Source organism: Cyprinus carpio, chromosome B19 (genome assembly GCF_018340385.1).
Source record: "Cyprinus carpio isolate SPL01 chromosome B19, ASM1834038v1, whole genome shotgun sequence".
NCBI classification, from domain to species: Eukaryota; Metazoa; Chordata; class Actinopteri; order Cypriniformes; family Cyprinidae; genus Cyprinus; species Cyprinus carpio.
Window position 1 is genome coordinate 30,149,277 of NC_056615.1, and position 21,742 is coordinate 30,171,018.

Consider the following 21,742-nt stretch of genomic DNA (forward strand, 5'->3'; position numbering starts at 1 on the left):
GGTAATGATTTAGAAAGTGTATGCCATCAAACAGGGAAACTTCTTCTCCAAAAAGATTCCTCTGCAAGTCTGCATAGAGTGCTTAGTTCAGTAGAGCTCCCATCAGTATTGGTTGACTCCTCTGCTCTTTATGCTGATCTGAAGCAGCTCTAATCTCAATCAGCATAGAACAGCAGTATCTTCTTGGAGGGTACCGACAGTGTTTCCTGCTTGATGTCAGCTCCAGAGATGTACAGGATGTATTTACATGCTCTAGGACCAGTACTACTACGAAGAATAAAAAAAGGCTTATAAGTGGTTCACGTCCTACATTTAGATGGATGGCCTCACAACAGCAGATAAGTGAAATTTTAAGTCAGCTAAGTATCTACTTCCTTAAAAAAAATGGTCAGTCAAGGTGTAAATCTTAAGTTTCAGATGGTTTATGGATCCAGTCCAAAACCACAAAAGGGGTTGTGTAATGTATAATGTAGGTGGGTACCTGAACATCTTGGACTGATGAAATTCTTCTCTTTGTATATTGACCCGGACGCTCTGTTTTGGGTACATATCTGTTTTCCCTCAGGCCTCCGTGCGAGCCCAGAAAGGAGAGAAGGGAGAGCCTGCTGTCCTTGAACCTGTAAGAGTCATACTTCCATAATCAAAACATTACTTATGACATGTTAAGACATGTAATTCATCCAGGCCAGCAGAGGGTGCTACAAAATAGCACTGTGATGTATTTCATGTATTAGTATTTTCTGAATGTATTATTTATGTTAAATTTGACTGTTTTCACAGGGCATGTTGATTGAAGGACCACCTGGACCAGAAGGACCAGCAGTATGTTCATTTTATTTGTTTTTGTTCAGATGGCATTCTCCGTCCTCACCAAAATTAAGCTAATGACCAAATAACGTTTGACTCTTCTAATTGAAAGCAGAACTTACTTTCATATACAACTGCCATATTGAGCATTGCAAGTTATCCAGTTTATTTTTTCACTAGCATAGTGTATGTTATGATAAAAATTTAAGTTTCACAGTTGTGATTTAGGTAGATTATACACTCTTAATAATGCAAAACTTTTCTCTCTGTATAGGGTCTCCCTGGCTCCGCTGGCCCCCAGGGACCCCCTGGTTCTGTTGGTGATCCTGGTGAGAGGGTGAGTGGACAATTTTGTGTGTTTAAGCAGTTGTTTTCTCTATTTATTTCACATAATGGAGTTTGGGTTCCTTGCCACTGCTTAGTTGGAGTCTGAAAGTCATTTAATATTCATTCACTGATTTGATGGCACTGATGCTATCGGATGAGAACAAAACTGAATTGCTCTAGACTTCTGATTTATAGCTGACTCAAATTTGCTCATAATTAAATTTTGCAAGATAGACACTTATTGAACTTATTAAAAACATTGAACTGACTTGAGGTGAATAATGACATTGCTGTCTTGAGTAGAGATGATTTTGCATATGATATTATATGTAGCAACAATATGTCAGAAATATATATTTTATTTTTTATATGTAACTCTGTGAAAATAACATATATGCAAAATTTTGCATGTTTGTAAAAAAAAATTGTAATACATGTCTGTCTTTTTTTTTTACTTACATATGTCAAGTATTGATGGATTTTAGGATAGATATACATGTACATGACATGTATGTCCAAAAAATGTATTGCACGTAGATAAACATGCATATTTGTGCAAGCTAAAAAAAAATATATATATATTATTAATATACAATAACTTCTAATAGGTTCCATATGTGTTTTTACTTCATATAACAATATATTTCTTATATGGTGATTTAATATATTTAGGTATGGGTGAACTTTACACAATTATTGAACTAAACTGAACTAACAGTGAACTGACTAGAGCTGAATAATGACACCATTGTCGGGTTTATAGCAGAATTTAGATTTGCTTAATTTTTGCAGTTTGCACCATTCTCTTACTTTGCTGTTTAATGCTGTGAAACTGCTCTGAAACAATCTCTACTGTATAAAATGCTATAAAAATAAGGGGACCTGACTTTAGATACTGGTTTTTGAGTATGCTAGTTTGTAATATACGCTGTGGTGCTCATAGTTTTAACTTTGCATATGTCCTTGTAAATATACATTTAGTTTGTTAGTTTTAGAGTGTTTATAATTTTAATTAAAAGCAGTATAATTAATCCTGTTGGTTGTTTCTGTAGGGTCCTACCGGTAAAGCTGGTCTACCTGGAGCAGACGGGGTCCCAGGACCTCCTGGAACTTCTGTCATGCTTCCTGTAAGTCTCTTTGTCCTTTCTTTCTTTCTTTCTTAAAGTCATCTCACCACTAGATGTCATCGTTATACCGTTATGGTTAAACAAGTTATTTGTGACTTTATTCCTAACAGTCTCCCCTACATCCATGTTACTTAAAATAAATCATTTCAGATCCTTAATTTGCAAAACTCTTTTGGTCTGATCTCTTTTCTGGTTCTTGCAGTTCCGTTTTGGACAGAGTGCTGGTGGAAAAAAAGGGCCCATTGCCTCGGCACAGGAGGCCCAAGCTCAAGCCATCCTGTCTCAGGCTCGAGTTAGTAGCAGCTGTCATATAGCAATTATTTAATATTTATTATTAGTTTTCCACATTGAGGTCTAACTTTATGCATCTTAATTTTCTCTTGTCTAGCTGGCTATGAAAGGCCCACCAGGGCCAATGGGTTTCACCGGTCGTCCAGGACCTACGGTAAAACAACTAAACACAGATAAATAAATAACACAGGCATGTCTGTTACTGTATTACACGTTGTTTGTCAAATGCTTACATTTTGATGTTGTGATCCTGTATAGGGAACACCTGGAAGTCCTGGCTTACGGGGAGAAAGCGGGGACCCTGGTCCTCAGGTAAAGTTCTTGATTTGTGATTTCTTACATTATCATTTTTTAGCCATGCGTTAAGAACACTAGCAGGACATTGAGCCATTCTGAGATCCTCTGACATTCAGAATGTATAAATATCATGGATATAAAGAGACAGCCTTCTAATTTATCATGCATCCCTATTGTGTTTTTTGCAGGGCCCCAGAGGTCCTCAAGGATTGTCTGGTCCTCCTGGTAAATCTGGGTCGGAGGGTGAGTCCACTACAGTGTTCATGTACATGCAGGTTTACTTTGACACAGGCCTTATTTATGGGCCAAAATATCATAGTAACTTCAAAGCGGGGAAAAAAAAACTGCCTAGCAACCACCCAGAACACCCTAGCAACCGCATTCTAGCATCTTGGTAGCACCACTTGTGTTGCCCTCAAGAAATCTAATAATCTAGTTGGTTATATTTGCTGTTTCCTGCAGGGTCGGGCTGGTGCTGATGGAGCCAGAGGGATGCCAGGAGAGCCTGGAATTAAGGTTGCACATCTTAACCATTTTTGGTTAAAATTTTCTTCTGTGTGTGATTCATTTGTGTATTTGTTGTGTTATTCCAGCTCTGAAACTTCTTCATGTAAATCACTTTGACCTTGAGTCTTCTGAGCAGCGTCTGTGGTTTGTAAAGTCATGTATGTGTATGTTTTTCTGTATTAGGGCGACCGTGGCTTTGATGGCCTTCCTGGTTTGCCTGGTGACAAGGGTTATCGTGTAAGTATCGTTGTTAATGTTCATAAGCCCTGTTCCAAAACATAGTGAGCTTTTAAGGCAGTGCAATTACAGATACCTTTTTTGGCAAAAATCGAATGCAGCTTCCAGTGTATACACAGTAGACAGCAGGGGTTTCGCTGGAATGTTTATGTATTTATTTTATTTTTTAAGGGTCAAACTGGAGGAATGGGACCCATAGGACCCCCTGGAGAGGATGGAGAAAGGGTACTTTTCAAGGATTTTGTACTGTTACAGTAAATTAACATGAATGGATATGATGTATGTTGCCTGAACATCCCTTTTGATCGTTTTTTTTTCCTTGAATATCTATCATCATCTTTATAAAGCATAAAAAAAGTGAACTTTTTCTAATTGTCCTCTTCCACCTTGATGATTGTCAGGGAGACGATGGAGACATTGGACCTAGAGGTCTTCCCGGCGAACCGGTGGGTGTTTCTGTTTCTCACACACATATGACAGTGTGTATGATAGTACTGACCTGTATAACTTGGTTTTGTAGTCCAATTTAAAAATTGTAAGGCTACTTGGATTTCTTTGTACGTTCTTTGATGAACCTCTTTCTTGTTATGTAGGGCCCCCGTGGGTTGCTGGGGCCTAAAGGGCCTTCTGGTCTTCCTGGACCTCCTGTGAGTATTCATTGAAAGCTCAACCACAAATATTCCATAATAAAGTGTACATTTTAAAAATTGCAATGGCTGCACAGCAACTTCCATAAAAATGGAAGATTTGAAAAAGAAATATTTGTATAGGGATGTCCAGATCTTTCTTTAATGTCTCCATATTATCTGCCTCTGCCAGGGTGTTCGTGGAAATGATGGTCCACATGGTCCAAAAGGAAGCTTGGTCAGTAAATTCTTTGAGTTTTTAACATTACCCTAAAACACTCTGACTACTCTGTGCATGCTCTTGAACAGTGTAAAAATATGCAATAATTGGCATATGTGTATAATAGTTTAAATATTCATAACAACAGCAATCAGAAATGTAACAGAAAAAAAATAAACAGTGACATTTAAAATGACAGTATATGTCCTCATTCTCCTTGTCTTTTTTAAGGGGCCTCAAGGAGAGCCTGGTCCTCCAGGACAGCAGGGGGCTCCAGGAACACAGGTGAACAATGAGTCTATTACAAATGAATGACAAATGTACAAAATCATAGTGAAGTATATTAAATATTATTGTTTTTCTGTGTCATAGGGAATGGCAGGTCCACAGGGTGCTATTGGACCACCAGGAGAGAAAGTGAGTGTTTTTTTAATTGTGGAACACAAAGCTATAATTATCAATAATTAATGAAAGTGCTAACACAGAACTAACACTTTAAAGTCTGCATTTGGAGAGAAAAAAAATGACACACTTGCATGTCCAATCTTATTCTGAGATCAAGTATTTAAGTATGCAATTATAATGACATTTTGTATGTCTTCTTAAAGGGGCCCACAGGAAAGCCTGGTCTACCAGGAATGCCCGGAGCTGACGGTCCTCCAGTGAGTGCTAGATAAGTCTGTTGGTTCAGTGTTTTAACATCTTTTAGTTTATGTGAATTAAGAATTTTAGACCGATTGTCAGTTTATTTAATAAGGCAAAACAAAATGGCTACAGAAGACATGTATGTGGTTATTTAGCTGTGGTAAAGAATAAAGAATATGCTGTTCGTGTCTTAACAGGGTCATCCTGGAAAGGAAGGCCCCGGTGGAACCAAAGGAAATCAGGTGAGGCCATATGATAATGCTAAGTAGAATTATCTTTATAACTTCATAAATGAAATGTAATTTGTGGCAAAACTATTTGTATGCTTTCTGCATTTGTGCACTTTTGTAATCAGCTACAGAACAAATATATATGTATAGACAGACATTTTCAGGGCAGACATGTTTATAAGTCCCAGCGTATTCATATGTTGACATTTATTTTTCTTGTTCATGTTTAGGGTCCTAATGGTCCTCAGGGGTCTATTGGCTATCCTGGCCCTCGGGGAATTAAGGTAAAATATATATCTTCTTTATTTAGTTTGGATGCAGATAGCTTTTGTTTTGATCATTGCAAGTATTATTGAGGTCAATCTTTAAAAAATCCTTTAATCACCCTGTTTTTCTTTTTTGCAATATTTTTATTAAACAAATTGTAAAATGACAATATATGCATGTCATACAACATAAACAACACAAAATGTGATTTTCTTTTTTTAACAGGCATAGTGAAAAATGAATTACAATTATACAAGAAACCAGAACAGCACTCTTAATCCTACCTATCCCAAATTAACACACAGGAACTAAAAAAATAAAAATAAAAATCTCTAATGAGGATACAGTTTCAACAAAAGAAAGGACAGGGTTCCACATGTTGTAAAATAAGTTAACAGAGTCTCTAATGGTGTGTTGAATTTTTTCTGGGTGTAGAAAGGACATTAAGTCCTTAAACCAGAAAAAGTCACAAGGGGGCCATGAGGCCCTGTCTTTGTCATTTTTATATGCAGTTCTGTCTATGGAGATTTTTATGTATTGGTAATATCTGTTGACAGCTTATATCTGCTTTCATGATTAAGATAACAGACTAAATGTTTTATGGCAGGGAGCTCAAGGTATCCGTGGACTGAAGGGCCATAAGGGAGAGAAGGTGAGTGTTTTTGGTCCAAAACATCAACATAAACCGAAACCATTTTGTGCCACATTTTATATGAATCAATCAGTGCTAAATAATTATTTTTTTTTTTTTTTAACTTTACTTTCAGGGAGAGGATGGATTCCCTGGAGTCAAAGGAGACTTTGGTGTAAAGGGAGAGAGGGTATGTCACACATATCACAAATCATCAGTGGATAGAAGCTCATCCATTAACGTTATTTAGCACAAATGTAAAATGATAGTAAACTGTAATGAAGCACTTGACTTTATTGACCCATTTCAACCGCCCATTGAGTTTTGTTGTGCACCATCAGGGAGAGGTGGGAGTGCCTGGCCCAAGAGGAGAGGACGGTCCCGAGGGGCCGAAGGGGCGTGTCGGTCCCCCTGGTGAACTTGGTCCTATTGGCCTGGTGGGAGAGAAGGTTAGTTTGATTATGCAAAGTTATGTTTTGGATTGCCATTAATATTGACAGTAAGCTGTAAGGAATATAAATGTTATGTTTGTTATTTAATAACAATTAATATATTTTAGTTGCTGGTCTAAATATGTATTAAATCGTTCAAAATTATGCCAATCCAGGGTAAACTTGGTGTGCCTGGCCTGCCTGGATATCCCGGAAGGCAAGGAATTAAGGTAAACAAAAAATAATATTGTTTATGATGCATCATAAGATATATAGCCAAGTGTTTAATCAAATTGAATGCATTTTTAAATCAATGTAATGCTTGTATTTTGGGCTCCCTAGGTTTCCCAGGATTCCCTGGTGCTAATGGCGAGAAAGGCGCGAGGGTGAGAATCTTTAGACTAAATTAGATTCAACATTTACAGTAGAAGCATTTATAGGTCACAGGGATGTCAATGCAAGGTCTGCATTAAAGGTCAAAGTTGAGAAGTCCTTTATTCACATTAAAAATGTGTCCCACATAGACTATCTTCCTTTATATTGGAAAAGAATTGATGATGCTTAAATATTCTGAATTGATTTTTCTCTTTCCAGGGTTTGACTGGAAAACTTGGACCAAGAGGACAGAGAGGGCCGACAGTAAGGGCCTGTTTTAATTCTTCACTTTTTTAAACAAACACTTTTTTCTATCATTTGATTTGAAATTGTCTGATTTGTTTTGTAGATTAAAGTTGCAAGTTTAGATTTCAAATCAGTTGACTTGTAAAGCAGTGCACAATGATTTTCTAAGACTTTAAAAAAAATATATATTTTTAGGGTCCCAGAGGGCAGAGAGGACCCCGTGGGGCAACAGGAAAACCAGGTGCCAAGGTATGAGATTACTTTCAAATTATTTTCAGTTTTATTGCTTTTTTTAATTTTAATTTTTGTCACAGTGGACATTGTTTGAGGAGCTGCCTTAATAATTTTTGTAGTTTTTCAACAATGACAATAAAGATCAATTAATTTCAATCAATCAATTTCTTCGTTCTGATATCTTAGGGTGGATCTGGCAGTGACGGGCCTTCTGGACCACCTGGGGAGAGAGTATGTTTATTTCAACTTTATTTTATTTATTTAAAACCTTTCAGTCTAGGTTTTTGCTTCAGCTTTAATTTATTTATATTGTCTCTGCATATTTTCAGGGACTAACTGGACCTCAAGGTCCAAATGGATTCCCTGGGCCGAAGGGACCTCCTGTAAGGAACAGTTTATCAGTTTGATCTGATGCTTAAAAACGTTCCTTTTCTCTATTGCTTATTGATATGTCTTTTGATTTTGAAGGACCTCCAGGGAAAGATGGACTGCCTGGACACCCTGGACAAAGAGGCGAAGTTGTATGTATCTTTCATTTATATCATCTAAAGTACAATATTCACTCTGATCAAAATTAAACAGCAACATATATTTTTCACATTGCATTCTTAGGGTTTCCAAGGCAAAACTGGACCACCTGGACCACCAGGAGTTGTTGGACCACAGGTGAGTTTTGTGCTTTTATCAAGCAAAATGGGTTTCTTTCTCGAGAAATTGTTAATAAAATTGTCAATAAATCTTAAAAATAAATTAAAAAATGAATGGAACTGTACAAGTTTTACTCAAGTCTAGTTCTTGTTTAGGGTCCCTCTGGTGAGACTGGACCGATGGGAGAGCGTGGTCACTCAGGACCCCCAGGACCACCTGGGGAGCAAGGTCTTTCTGGGCCTTCTGGTAAAGAGGGAACCAAAGGAGATCCCGGTCCCTCCGGTGGCCCCGGTAAAGACGGACCCCCTGGACTGAGAGGATTCCCAGGAGAGAGAGGACTGCCAGGAACCCCAGTAATAAGTCTCACCCATTCTAGTGAATTTTATATTATAAAACCTTTTTTTATTTTGTCAACCAACTTTAAAACTGCACATGAATGTTTTTATACCTAACTGAGCTGTACCTTTGTGTTTTCATAGGGCACTGGAGGACTGAAAGGAAATGAAGGCCCTGCTGGACCACCTGGACCTGCTGTATGTTGCTCATAATAAGTAGATACAGTCTTAAAAATAAAGGTTCTTTATTGTTATTTATGGTTCCATGAAGAACATTTAACATCCATAAATAATTTTCATTGCACAAAAGGTTTTTTATACTGCAAAAAGGTTCTCTAGATTATAAAATGTTGTTCACACTATAAGAAAAAATGGCTCTTTTAAGAACTGAACGGTTCTTTGGGGAACTCAGAATGGTTTTTCTATAGCATCACTGAGACATGAATTAGTGATTAGTGCCCACTAACTTATGAATTCATATTGATATATCGCTCATATTTCACACCAAAATCAAAAGGAAATATAAGAAATTATATTCTGCATAAAATAAAGCCTTTTTAATGAAAATCTTTATCTCTATATATTAATCATTTAATTGTTTTATTTTAAATGAGCATAAATTGAGGTAGTATAGAACAATTTTTTTATATAAAATATATTTTTCATAATGAGAACTCTATTTTCACATTGCGGTGGGCTAGAGAGAATCAATTATGTGCTTATTTGTAGGAAAATTATGATATTTTTTTTTAGGATTAAATAATAATATTTCCCAGAGGTTTATGATGTTATTTTTGAGGAATTAAGAAATTAAATGATGGTATTTCAGTTTTTTTACCCTAAATGAATTTCTATGCAGGGATCACCTGGGGAGAGAGGAGCAGCTGGCACCGCAGGTCCTGTCGGCCCCCCTGGACGACCTGGACCTCAGGGGCCCCCTGGAGCTTCGGGAGAGAAGGGAGTGCCAGTAAGTGTCTACTCTAGGTTTGCACCTTATCTCTAATACGGATTTATATAGAGGCCTGTCAAATAAGATAATCCTGTTTTACAGGGAGAGAAAGGTCCTATTGGTCCAGGTGGTCGTGACGGCATCCAAGGCCCAGTTGGTCTCCCAGGCCCTGCTGGACCTCCAGGTACTGCTGGAGAGGATGGAGACAAGGTCAGCAACCTCTTTATATCTCAGTCTCAAATCATCGCAGTTATGTGGATGATCTTGACAAATGTAAATCTGAATTGTTATTTCTCTAGGGTGAGGTTGGAGAGCCAGGACAAAAGGGCAGTAAAGGATCCAAGGGAGAACATGTGAGTAAATGAGCTTTCAGCTCGTGAAATCATAATGTTCAAGAAAAAAATCTGAGCTTCCTGTTTCAATAGAATGTGTCAACTAATAAAAGTGTATAAAGCCATGTCAGTTGGTCTTAAAATTTGAAATTCTTGCATTATTAGATTTTGTTTTACTTATTTTGGTGGACATAATATCAGTCTATAATCATTTTTTTGTATGTTTACAGGGTCCTCCTGGTCCACCCGGGCCAATGGGTCCTGTTGGACAGCCTGGTGCAGCTGTGAGTGTGGATTAATGCAAACAAATTCATGCTACTATTCACAGTTCGTCAAAAGGTTATATTGGCTTGTGCGACTCTCTTCTCAGGGTGCTGATGGTGAGACAGGTGCTAGAGGTCAACAGGGACCATTTGGCGCTAAGGGAGATGAAGGGACAAGAGGGTTCCCAGGACCTCCAGGCCCCATCGGACTGCAGGTACTGCATTCACATTGTGTTTTATTCACTCTTACCAATTCTGCAAACTGGATGTTTTAGCTACTTGTTCTTCATTCACATCTTTAGGGTTTGCCAGGCCCAGCTGGAGAAAAAGGAGAGACGGGAGATGTTGGTCCATTGGTGAGTGTTAATATATTGATTTAAAGGCAGTTAAAGGTGCACTTGATGTTTATAATGCAACATATGATGTTTTAGCATTTTGAATCACCCTTAGAATGAATATATATGATGCTTGTATGTCCTAATGTTTTCTGGTTATGTATTTCTATAGGGTCCTCCTGGTCCCCCAGGTCCACGTGGTCCAGCTGGTCCCAATGGTGCTGATGTAATTACCTTAATTTGCACTATGAATAATAATTTGCAAATGATGACAGTTCATTATTATATTTTTGGTAACACTTTTTTTACGGTTGCACCTATTAGTTGCTTATTAGCATGCATATTACGAGAATATTAGCAATGTATTAGTGCTAATTAATCACATATTAATGCCTTATTCTACATCCCTAATCCTACCCAATACCTATACTTAACAACTACCTTACTAACTATTAATAAGCAGCAAATTAAGAATTTATTGAGAGAAAAGTCGTAGTTAATAGTGTTACCTATTCTAAAGTGTTACCATATGTTTTTATGATCACTAAGCAATGACTCTCTGTAATACTTTATTCAGATTAGTCAATCATGGCATTCTGTGGTCAGTAAATTAGTCATTTTTTGTCTAATTTAATGCACATCCTTAATTTTTCAGGGTCCTCAAGGTCCTCCAGGAGGTTTGGGTAATCCAGGTCCCATTGGAGAGAAGGCAAGTATAAAAGAGTTCAACTTTCTGCATGAACAATGACTTTTATTGACAAGATCAGCTAATTTGATTGATGGCACTTGACTTCTTTTTATTTGTATTGACAGGGTGAGCCGGGTGAATCCGGACCACCTGGAGTCGGAGGAGAGCCAGGAAAAATGGTGAGAATTTTAGTCAAAACATTTTTATTGTCCTCCGAACCTGTGCAAAATGCTTACATTTATATTTATTTATTTAATAGATGTAAAATAGCTAACACTTTATTGGTTTTCTTATGTGATGGCAGGGCCCGAGAGGAGAGCGTGGTGAGAAGGGAGAGGCTGGGCAGCCGGGCACATCTGGTCCTCCTGGTGGAAAAGGACCCCATGGAGATGACGGACCCAAAGGAAACCCTGTATGTGCTAAACGTGACTGAAATGAGAACAGGTCTATGTGTGACTCTTCAGCAGCTGATTTTTGTGTTTTCAAGGGTCCTGTTGGTTTCCCTGGTGATCCCGGTCCCCCTGGTGAAGTTGGACCACGAGTGAGTAGAGCTTTCATTTATATACTTAAACATGATTTGCTTAAAGTCAACATGAAATTGAATTTGCCCCATTCTTCATACATGTTCCTGGTCTTATTGTATATGATTCATCAGTGCAAGAAAAAATGTTTGTCTTTCTTTCTGATCTTCTTTGTAGGGCCAAGATGGTGCAAAGGGAGACAGAGGAGAGGATGGAGAACAAGGAGAAGCTGTGAGTGATAAAGTCCACTTCTTCTTCATGCATACTTATAATGTGCTTTTCAGGATACACTGAGCACTATTTTTGCATGGCTTTAGGGTTCACCTGGACCAACCGGTGAGAACGGACCACCTGGACCTCCAGGAAAGAGAGTAAGATCAACTTATTTTACAACAGCCCAACATTACCACCATCATATGTCCATTTGTAAGCTCTGTATTGTTGTATAATGATCAGTGATGGTGTATTTCACTCTAACAGAGAGTAAGTTGTATTTACATACTTGGTTTACAAAAAAAATTAATAATACAGGATCAAATAGAAAAATTCTTATTTCTTGACGTATTTAATGTTCATATTTCAGGGTCCTCCAGGCACAAGGGGACCGGAGGGTCGTCAGGGAGAGAAAGGAAGCAAGGTAGGACTATGTCAGTTAAAGGAAATACGATTAACAAATAAGCAGACTTTCTGTAGTTTTTTTTTGTCCTCATGTAACATGTTTTTTAGGGGGATTCAGGTGCCCTTGGCCCTCCAGGAAAGACCGGCCCCGTGGGGCCACAGGGTCAGCCAGGAAAGCCAGGAACTGAGGGTCTAAGAGGGTTGCCTGGAACAGTGGTAAGATATTGGAATTGTGTTTTTAATCTGTTTATTTAACAATAGCTAATGCTATGTTTATCAGTGATCTTCTGATGATATTATTTAGGGTGAGCAAGGTTCTCCCGGTGCTGCTGGCCAGAAGGGACCTCCTGGACCAATGGTAAGAGCCTCTGTATTAGAGCATTACAGCAAACACACACCTTATGGAGGTGCAGGTCAGGGGAAAAGACTGTACTATCAGTGCATTCAATATACAAGTATTGATTCCTGAAACAATTACACTAAGAAGTAAACTATTATTAAAGTTTCATGAGATATACGTCTGTATATTGAATACAGGGTCCTCCAGGTTTGGCAGGTCTTCGTGGTGACCCCGGTGCTAAGGGTGAGAAGGGACATCCAGGTATGCTTGGTCTGATTGGGCCTCCAGGAGAACAAGGAGAGAAGGGAGACCGAGGCATGCCTGGACCTCAGGGATCTTCAGGATCCAAGGGAGAAACGGTATGTGATGTCTGGTCACATCCTTTGCACATCAAAATCAGACCACAAATATACACTACTGTTTAAAGGTTTGGGGTCAGAAAGATTTATTATTATATGAAATTACTTTGATTCATCAAGGATGCATTAAATTGATCAAAAGTGACATTGAAGACATTTATAATGTTGCAAATGATTCAATTATATTCATTTAAGAATCCTGGGAAATAAAATGACAGTTTCCACAAAAATATAAAGCATTACAACTGTTTTCAAGACTGATCAAAATAAGAAATGTGCCTTGAGCAGCAAATGAGCATATTAAAATGATTTCTGAAGAATCATGTGACTGAAGACTGGAGTAATGATGCTGAAAACTCAGCTTTGATCACAGGAATTAATTACATTTTTTTTAATTACAATAGAAAACAGTTATTTTAAATTCAAAGAATATTTAAAAATTTTACTGTTTTTACTGTATTTTTATTAAATAAATGCAGTCTTGGTGAGCGGAAGAGACTTCCGTCCCTTGAGCAGAGGTGTCCATGCAAAACTGTCCCAGTTCATAACCTGTTTCATATCATCAAATGCCATGTTTTTCCCCTTATTTCTCTATGTGTTTTATTGTAGGGTATGCCTGGAGGAACTGGTCCTCTTGGTCCTGCAGGTCCTGCTGGTATGCCTGTGAGTAAACTTTCACTGACATTTAGTGGAGCTGTTTATCACACCGTATGTTGTGGAGAATGTGTCTTAGGTATTCTTCATGCTCAATCCTTTTAAATAATCTTAAAACTACGAGTACTCATCTTGAGTACTGACGCAACCAAATATATAATCTCAAAACACTGGTGTCTTGGATTAAAGCTGAATGGATGTGATGTTTCTCACAGGGTCCGAGGGGTATCAAAGGAGCTAAAGGTGCCACTGTGAGTATTCCTTCCTTAAATATTTGTAATTGTGTGAAAAGTATATCATGAGGCATATTATGTGAGGTAGTGTTTAAATAAAGTATTATACATAGGTCACATGTCTTAGATTTTACACTAAAATTACATTAATTTTGTATGCCTTCTCTCTGTGGTACAGGGCGGAGGTGGTCCTAAAGGAGAAAAGGGTGTACAAGGACCACCAGGACCACCTGTGAGTTATATCTGTTATCTAATATACAAAATGCACAATCATTATTTGGCAGTGAAATAATTTTGTTGACACAGATTAGAGATCAGTGCATCCCAGAGTTCCTTGAAATGCAACTATATTCTCCTTTTTCTTTAGGGACCCCCTGGAGATGTCATCCAGCCGCTGCCCATTCAGATCCCTAAGAAGTCCAAGCGCTCCGTCGACGGCAGTAAGATGCTCTCTGAGAGTGACGCAGAGGCAGCCGACGGCACGGGCGCAGAGTTCCTGACCCGTAACGAAGGAATGGAGGAGATCTTCGGCTCGCTCAATTCCCTGCGCCAGGACATCGAGAGCATGCGCTTCCCGCTGGGAACACAGGAAAGCCCCGCCCGCACCTGCCAGGACCTCCACCTCAGCCAACCAGATCTGAAAGACGGTACGATCGTCATGGTTACTATGTGATTGACACATTCCTTGACCAATGCTAAGCCATTTTACATTCTAATCATTCTTATTCTTTTATTCAGGCGAGTACTGGATTGATCCGAATCAAGGCTGTGCTCGGGACTCGTTCAAGGTTTACTGTAACTTCACTGCTGGAGGAGAGACATGCTTGTATCCCAGCAAAGCTGTGGAAAATGTAAGAACTTGCTGTCATTCACTTTTATATGTTTATGTTTTTCTGCAAAATCCCTAAAACTTCTGAAATCTGGATTGGTCTGAATTTACAAATCCCAAATTCTGCCATAGGTGAAGATGAACACTTGGCCAGAGGAGAAGCCTGGGTCCTGGTTTAGTCAGTTTGCAAAGGGCAGCAAGGTGGGTTTATCACCTCTAAAATCATCTCTTCAATTCATGTATTTAATTTAGCAAAGTAATATGCATAAATGAACCAAAAGCTCTTTATTAAATTGGTACTTCACCCAAAATGCTGTATTCATTTAGACAAAAGAGGGTATTTTGAGGAGTGTGTGTAACCAAACAGTTTCTTGTCCGCATTGACTTCCATTAAAGGGAAAAAAAAAGGTAACACTTTATTTTGTTAGTCCACTTTAGACTATCTACTGAACTAGAGTAATTATTTATTACTCTAATACTATTAATTAGAGTATTAGTAAGACTGTCTGCTTAATATCTGTTAACACTTTATTTTGATGGGTCCACAACATACAGCATGCTCAGAAACTTTGCAAGTATATGTGAACTTATTCTACTAACCCTAAACCGAACCTAACAGTCTACTCCAAGAGTTAGTAGATATTTAGTGGGAAAATTAATGAGAATTAGGTGACATGTAGTTGCAAAGTTACTTATAGTTAGAAGAATGTCTAAAGTGGACTATCAAAATAAAGTGTATCTGAAAAAAATATATATATTATGGAAGTCAATAGAGATCAGCAACTGTCTGATTACCAACATTTTTCTCAAAATATCTTCTTTTATGTTTAACAGAAGAAAGAAGCTCATATATGTTTAGAACAACTTATATTGTGATATATTATAATATATAATATAATATATTGTGAATCATGAATTGATATTTTCCTTCATGTTGTAGTTTTCATATGTTGACTGGAGTGGAGAGCCTGTGGGTATTGTCCAGCTGGGATTCCTGCGGTTGCTCAGTGTTCAGGCTCGTCAAAACCTGACCTACCACTGCCAGCGATCAGTGGCCTGGGCGGACCTCACTGCCGACGGCGGCTACAAGAGGGCGCTACACTTCCAGGGTGCTAACGATGAAGAGCTCAGCTACGAGACCAGCCCCTACATCAAAGCCCTCGTCGACGGCTGCTCTGTAAGTTACCTCATCTTGATTAAAAACTAACAAACAGACGAGAGACTGCAGTATGACTGTACAAGCTATATAAAAAGCATTTTGAGTCATGAACATAATATATATATATATATATATATATATATATATATATTACATTAGATTCATATTAAATGTACATTAAATTACAGTTATTTAATGTAAATTTTTTAACGTTTGTGGTTCTGCTTAGTAAAAACAGTAATATTCTGAAATAGTGTTACAATTTAAAATAATTGTTTTCTATTTTAATATATAGTAAAATGTAATATATTTCTGTGATCGAAGCTGAATTTTCAGCATCATTACTCCAGTCTTCAGTGTCACATGATCTTCAGAAATCATTCTAATATGCTGATTTGCTGCTTGAGAAACATTTCTGATTATTATCAATGTTGAAAACAGTTGTGATGCTTCAGATGTTTGTGGAAACAGTGAAACATTTGTTTTCAGCATTTATCTGATTTTTTTTTTTTTTGTAACATTATAGTTTTACTATCACTTTTGATCAAGTTGAAGTGAATCCTTTCTGAATAAAAGTATTAATTTCTTTAAAAAAATCTTACTCCAAACTTGGAATAGTAGTGTATAGTATTACTGTAGCAAGAATTATACAAGCACCAATTTTATTCAGGAAGTTTTTTTTTTTTTAAATAAATAAATAAGAATAAATAAAATAAAAAATATAAAAAAAATAATAATAAAAAATAAAAACTTTACAAACTTTGTAGTTTGAGCTGATTTATGAAATCAAGTGCAAAACTAGTTTGCTAAACAACTAATGTTTTTTTTTACGTAAACTTCACCTCATGTCTTGATTACACAATTTATTATAGGTTTGTTTTTAGAAACCAAATTACAATATTATTTTAAAACGTTAGTGCTGTGGAATGATTAATCGCATCCAAAATAAAAGTTTTTGTGTACATAATATATGTTTTTGTACTGTGTATATTTATTATGCATATATAAATACACACATGCATGGATATATTTACGAAAACTAAGTTATGTTTATATATTAAATATATTTATATATCATATAAATATTTTCAAAATATATACTGTATGTAAATGTATATATACATAATAAATATACACCGCACACACACATATATATTATGTAAAAAAAAAAAAACTTTTATTTTGGATGTGATTAATCAAGATTAATCATTTGACAGCACTAAAAAATAGTTATTTTTAATTATCTTAAGGTATTCTGTCCCTAAATATTTCTTGCCCTTTCCCCCTGCAGTATCGTAAAGGCTTGGACAGGACAGTGCTGGAGGTGAACACACCTCAGGTGGAGCAGCTCCCTCTGCTGGACATCAGGGTCTCAGACTTTGGGGAGGACAATCAGAAATTTGGTTTTGAAGTGGGACCTGTCTGTTTCCTGGGATAAACACACACATGCTGAGGGCAAGGGGAATACAATCACCGATACAAACAAGTACACAGACACTCATTAATCATGCACTTAAAACCTACACATAATTATTACCACATAGAGATGTGCCAACACTAATAAAGACATTTGAAATCACGTGTAACAAGTGGGTACACACATAGATTCACACACATACACACATGCACACACACACACACACACATTGTTGTGAAACAAAGTTGCACACAAAGTACACGCCCAGGGAAAAACACTCCCAGCAACAGAGGAGAAGAGAGCCATTCTCGCAGGAGAGAAGAAGATGTTCTGTGTTAGTGCAGATACTGCTGGCCTAAAGCGGAAGACCCTCCTGTTTCGGCCCCCTCTCTCTCCTACAGATCCCCTCCCCACTGTTCCTCTTCCGAGACGTCCCACTCTTCCTACCTCCATGCCTGATCGCTCCCAAATAGTCCTGTGCGAAGCTTCCTTCCTTACATTAACAGAATAGAATGATCTGCAGGTGCAACATTTAAACTGAGGAACGGAAGCCGAGCGTGAAAGTTCCATTAGAACCATTTCAAATCACACCAGCAACTGTCATCAGCATACACAACCAAAAGCCATTTACAGTGTGAAATTGTATTGAATTTGATGTCCTTATAGAACGATAAAATTTAAGAATTTTCGATATTTTTGTTCATGCTGTGAACATGCTGCCAATTTACCAGTCCAGTATTTTTTGGTGAACGGATATAAGCTGGTTATTGTTCCATTACAGAGCTTTTTTTTTTTTTGGACACACTTTCAACATTGTGCTATTTTGACCCGCCGCAAACCCATGGGTTTGTGACCTTTGACCTTTTGTGTGGACAGTGTTCAGGCTGGAATTGTGCATGCGAACCATTTGTACAGAAATATTTTATTGTATTTATTTTGTGAAACAAACAGGTGCTCACAAGAAAATGTCCAACACTTGCAGTCCAAAATAATGTGGTATTCATCTGTAGTTTTTTCATCTATTAAATATGTAAATTAAACCCCAGAAAGCAAATCTGCCTTCTCTGTATGATATATATATATATATATGTGTACACTTGGTGATATCAGCTCTTGCTGCATTATTTCAGTGCGTTTACGTCACAGCTTGAGGTTTAGGAGAGTTTGGTGCAGGTGGAGACCGAAACGACCGAAATGTCTCGAGATTCAGACAGCAGTGGAGAAGGGACAGGAAGAGGAAGGAGAGGGAAGGAAACTGATGGTGGTTTGTTTTTTTTATGTATATTTTTTGTTTCTTTTTTAAAACATGGCGAGGGGAATGAAAAGCTATAAAAAGTATTTGTGAATTAAAAGTTGTTTGTGTGGTTTACTCTCAAGGACAATACTGCGAGGATTGTTTTTGTCGGTGAAAGACAAACATCTGTCTTATAAAATATGGTGCTAAAACGTGTTCTATGTAAGTACTTCAGAATCTGTTTGTGTAATATATAATCTATTTAAAGAGCTGTTGGACTCCTTTGTTGTTCTTTTCCTGTTTGTTTCCTGTTGTCATGGTGCTTTTGCTCATATTTCATCTGCATCTTCACTCTTCTTATCCAAACTCCCATTTTCACTTTTCAACAAATTAACAAGCCTCTCGTGCCTCAGAAAAACCACAATATGTAATCTGGCCACTTTCCTTCAAACGACTCTTAAAACCCTTTTAAATGCTTCACTCTATTAGTCTGCGTTTTGAAATGTTAACTGTTTTAATCCTTTGACTTGATGTTGTTTTGGTCCAAACGTTCCCATTAAACCACACATCAACACATTTCCTCCTGTGTCCACTTAATTGTTTTTTAAAAGTGGGTTTTAGTATAAAATTTTCAAACTTTAATTGTATAAATATAGAATTTCAATTTCCATTTGCTACATTGTAAACAAGTTTTACAGCAATTAAACTACACAAGGACAATTTCACGAAGATGAAGGCACAGAGCCGGTGATCAGTTTAGTGTTATTCAACAGTTTTCAGCCAGTGAAGAGTCCACCTGTACTGATTAAAGAGAAAACTCCATGTCAGTTCAAAACACACCGAGAACGAAATTACACAGCTTGCTGTTCAACAAGAGATCAAGCGTCTGACCAGCAACTTCAACACTGACTCCAGTAATATATCCACTGTCATCAGAAGCCAGAAATGCACATGCATCAGCTACTTCTGCGAGTGAGAAATAGATATTTATATATAACTAGATATCAAGTATATAGGAGTATGTTCATGAAAACGTTTTTCTATAAAGATAAGATATTTACCAGCAGGCTCTCCCATCCTTCCCAGTGGAATGATGGCTGTGAGCTGCAAAAAAAAAAAAAAAAAAAAAAGTGCTCAGTCACAATAAAAGGGGCTTCAGTGTGGTATGTTGTCTGACAATGTGTCAACCATATAATTCATAAATCATATTACATTTTAAGATCCTTTACTAAAGCTGTTTTAAAATCTAGGAAACTTTTAAAGAAATAATTCTTGCTTACTTTATCAGTCATGGGTGTAGTGATGAACCCGGGCGGGACACAGTTGCAGCGAATGCCAAATCTAAAAAGAATCAAAATAATGTTTGTCATTTAAATTTATAAAAATATAGAACATAAAGAGAAACTCGTTCTATAAAACTGTTTTCAGTTAAAGAGCTCAACCAGCTTATAACATAGAAGTAAGCAGACCACAAACCCTAAAGCAAAACATAAAATGGAAACAATGCAGGTGTGTAAATGTTACTGGTACTGTGTGACGTTATAATGAAATGCTCACACACTAGCTCAGCTCTTAGGCAGCGGTTCCACTCCAGCTTTAGAAGCAGAGTAACTCACCTGCCCCATATTCCCAACCTACAGATAAAGAAACACACACTTAAGCAATAATATGCAACTCGAGCTCTGAAAATGTTAATGACTTTATTAACTGCCTGTGGTGTAAAAATGTGAAATGTGCACTATAATAAAACAGTGAGAAATGAATCCATGTAACAGAGCATGATACTGCTCTAAAAGCTTGACCTTGCCCCCTGTGCTGGCCACAGTGATGATAGAGCCCTTCACAGCGCCTGCAGACGGTCTGAGTCACGAGAAACATGCCCTGAAAGACATCATCAATACAGAAGATCAGACACAGACCATCATGTACTTCTAAAAGTCTATGATGTAATTATGGAACTATAAGAGGAAATATGGATGGGGAGGAAATATAGGTGTTATTTATATTGGTATTATTTACTTGGGGCTGAAATTGAAATCTTTAAAGAAATTCATACTTGTTGCATTAAATAGATTTTTCATTTTTTTTTATTTTTAATAAATGTTATTTTGAACGTTCTATTCATAAATGAATCATGAAATAATGTATCTTAGTTTCAACGAACTAAGCAGCACAACTGTTTTCAACATTGATAATAATCAGAAATGTTTCTTGAGCAGTATATTAGAATCAGTATATTAGTATGATTTCTGAAAGATCCTGTGACACTGAAGACTAGAGTAATGATGCTGAAAATTCAGCTTTACATCACAGCAATAAATTACATTTTAACATATATTCACATAGAAAAATGTTATTTTAAACTATACAAATATTTGACAATATTACTGTTTTACTGTATTTTTCATCAAATAAATGCAGCCTTATTTGCTGGTAAGATTGTGGTACTTTTGTGGAAAAAGAATATATATGTATTTTCCCCCATCTCCTCTAGCTCTTAGATTTTGTAAAATATTTATAAAAGTTATTAAATTTTTTCTTTTGATTGCTTCTCATGACTGTAATTAGTGAGTGACATACTGCTAACAATTAAACACCACAGTTAGACTCTGGACTGCAGTACCTTCAGATTAACCTCAATGACTTTGTCAAAATCATTTAATTAACTATGAAATGTTATTATGAATTTAAAGACAGTAAAATGTACAGGTGGCCATTAAGACAAAAGAAACGTTGTTAAATCTCACCCGTCACTAATGTCAGTCTGTATATGAGTCGAGAGGATGCCCCATGCTGCTGGTGTAGTGTGTTATTTTTTTAGTTGTTGATGTTGGTTTGAGGGTGGAGGGAGACAGTTATTTTATTTTATTTTTTTATTTAAGGTCAAGACAGCTTGACTTTCATGGACATGGACGGGGCATTTCGTTTAGCTGGTGTTTTCTCAAAGGATCTGTGAAAATAAAATAAATTACTCACATTTATCTCGCTTAAAACCTTTATTACCTTTTTTGATGAGTTAAGATGAATGTTGCTGCAAACACGGACATCTGAGTATAAATGACCCGGTTTAAAAGTCATTTTAAGACTAGAATAATTTATTTCTGATCTCTGTGTTGCGTTTCTTCGTGGGAACTTTCACTGTTGTGACTACTCTTATTTCTTGTGCATTAAATGCGTGAAATCACGGAAAATTCATTCAAAACAGAATTTACAAAGGTCCAGCAATACTGTAACTGACCACAAGTGGGCGGAAGTGTACAACTGAGGTGTAAAAATGAGTGAGGAGAGGTTAAATGTAGGCGCGGTTCAAAATACAAACATCAAGATCAA

General features: G+C 37.1%; 2 protein-coding genes, 1 long non-coding RNA gene and 1 pseudogene across 4 annotated transcripts in view; 3 read left to right on the forward strand and 1 right to left on the reverse strand.

The window, feature by feature from the left end:
* LOC109058809 overlaps window positions 1–21,742 on the forward strand; it is a 726,037-nt pseudogene that overhangs the window by 463,753 nt on the left and 240,542 nt on the right.
* Window positions 1–21,742, forward strand: part of LOC109045202 (solute carrier family 39 member 4) — a 668,471-nt gene that overhangs the window by 280,442 nt on the left and 366,287 nt on the right. The gene's annotated exons all lie outside the window — the stretch shown is intronic.
* LOC109111238 (collagen alpha-2(XI) chain-like) lies at window positions 578–18,683 on the forward strand. The gene is made up of 57 exons (XM_042745909.1): window positions 578–619; window positions 781–822; window positions 1,082–1,144; window positions 2,187–2,261; window positions 2,464–2,553; window positions 2,650–2,706; window positions 2,811–2,864; window positions 3,038–3,106; window positions 3,312–3,365; window positions 3,540–3,593; window positions 3,765–3,818; window positions 3,995–4,039; window positions 4,187–4,240; window positions 4,413–4,457; window positions 4,671–4,724; window positions 4,812–4,856; window positions 5,048–5,101; window positions 5,282–5,326; window positions 5,545–5,598; window positions 6,189–6,233; window positions 6,349–6,402; window positions 6,554–6,661; window positions 6,820–6,873; window positions 6,976–7,029; window positions 7,238–7,282; window positions 7,460–7,513; window positions 7,685–7,729; window positions 7,828–7,881; window positions 7,966–8,019; window positions 8,111–8,164; window positions 8,302–8,499; window positions 8,626–8,679; window positions 9,341–9,448; window positions 9,533–9,640; window positions 9,730–9,783; window positions 9,993–10,046; window positions 10,133–10,240; window positions 10,328–10,381; window positions 10,533–10,586; window positions 11,016–11,069; window positions 11,174–11,227; window positions 11,353–11,460; window positions 11,536–11,589; window positions 11,747–11,800; window positions 11,887–11,940; window positions 12,153–12,206; window positions 12,296–12,403; window positions 12,492–12,545; window positions 12,725–12,886; window positions 13,496–13,549; window positions 13,756–13,791; window positions 13,952–14,005; window positions 14,141–14,420; window positions 14,512–14,624; window positions 14,735–14,803; window positions 15,543–15,779; window positions 17,053–18,683. The coding sequence occupies exons 2-57, from the start codon at window positions 784–786 to the stop codon at window positions 17,197–17,199; spliced, it is 4,164 nt and encodes a 1,387-aa protein (XP_042601843.1). The 5' UTR covers window positions 578–619; window positions 781–783; the 3' UTR covers window positions 17,200–18,683.
* LOC109055210 lies at window positions 18,006–21,223 on the reverse strand. Of its 2 annotated transcripts, none has more exons than XR_006157389.1 (7): window positions 21,160–21,223; window positions 20,215–20,293; window positions 19,974–20,046; window positions 19,693–19,753; window positions 19,474–19,516; window positions 19,304–19,378; window positions 18,006–19,208 (listed from the first exon to the last, which is right to left on the reverse strand). It is a non-coding gene; the product is annotated as an uncharacterized LOC109055210 (long non-coding RNA). The 2 variants fall into 2 exon arrangements; XR_006157390.1 differs by having other exon boundaries at window positions 19,970–20,046.

What these genes read in the sequence shown, in the direction of transcription:
- LOC109111238 (XM_042745909.1), top strand. Translation starts at nt 784, where the DNA reads ATGTTGATTGAAGGACCACCTGGACCAGAAGGACCAGCA. An exon ending in ATGGTCCAAAAGGAAGCTTG is followed by an intron (nt 4,458 to 4,670) that starts GTCAGTAAATTC and finishes GTCTTTTTTAAG; the next exon opens with GGGCCTCAAGGAGAGCCTGG. An exon ending in CAGGTCCCATTGGAGAGAAG is followed by an intron (nt 11,070 to 11,173) that starts GCAAGTATAAAA and finishes TTGTATTGACAG; the next exon opens with GGTGAGCCGGGTGAATCCGG.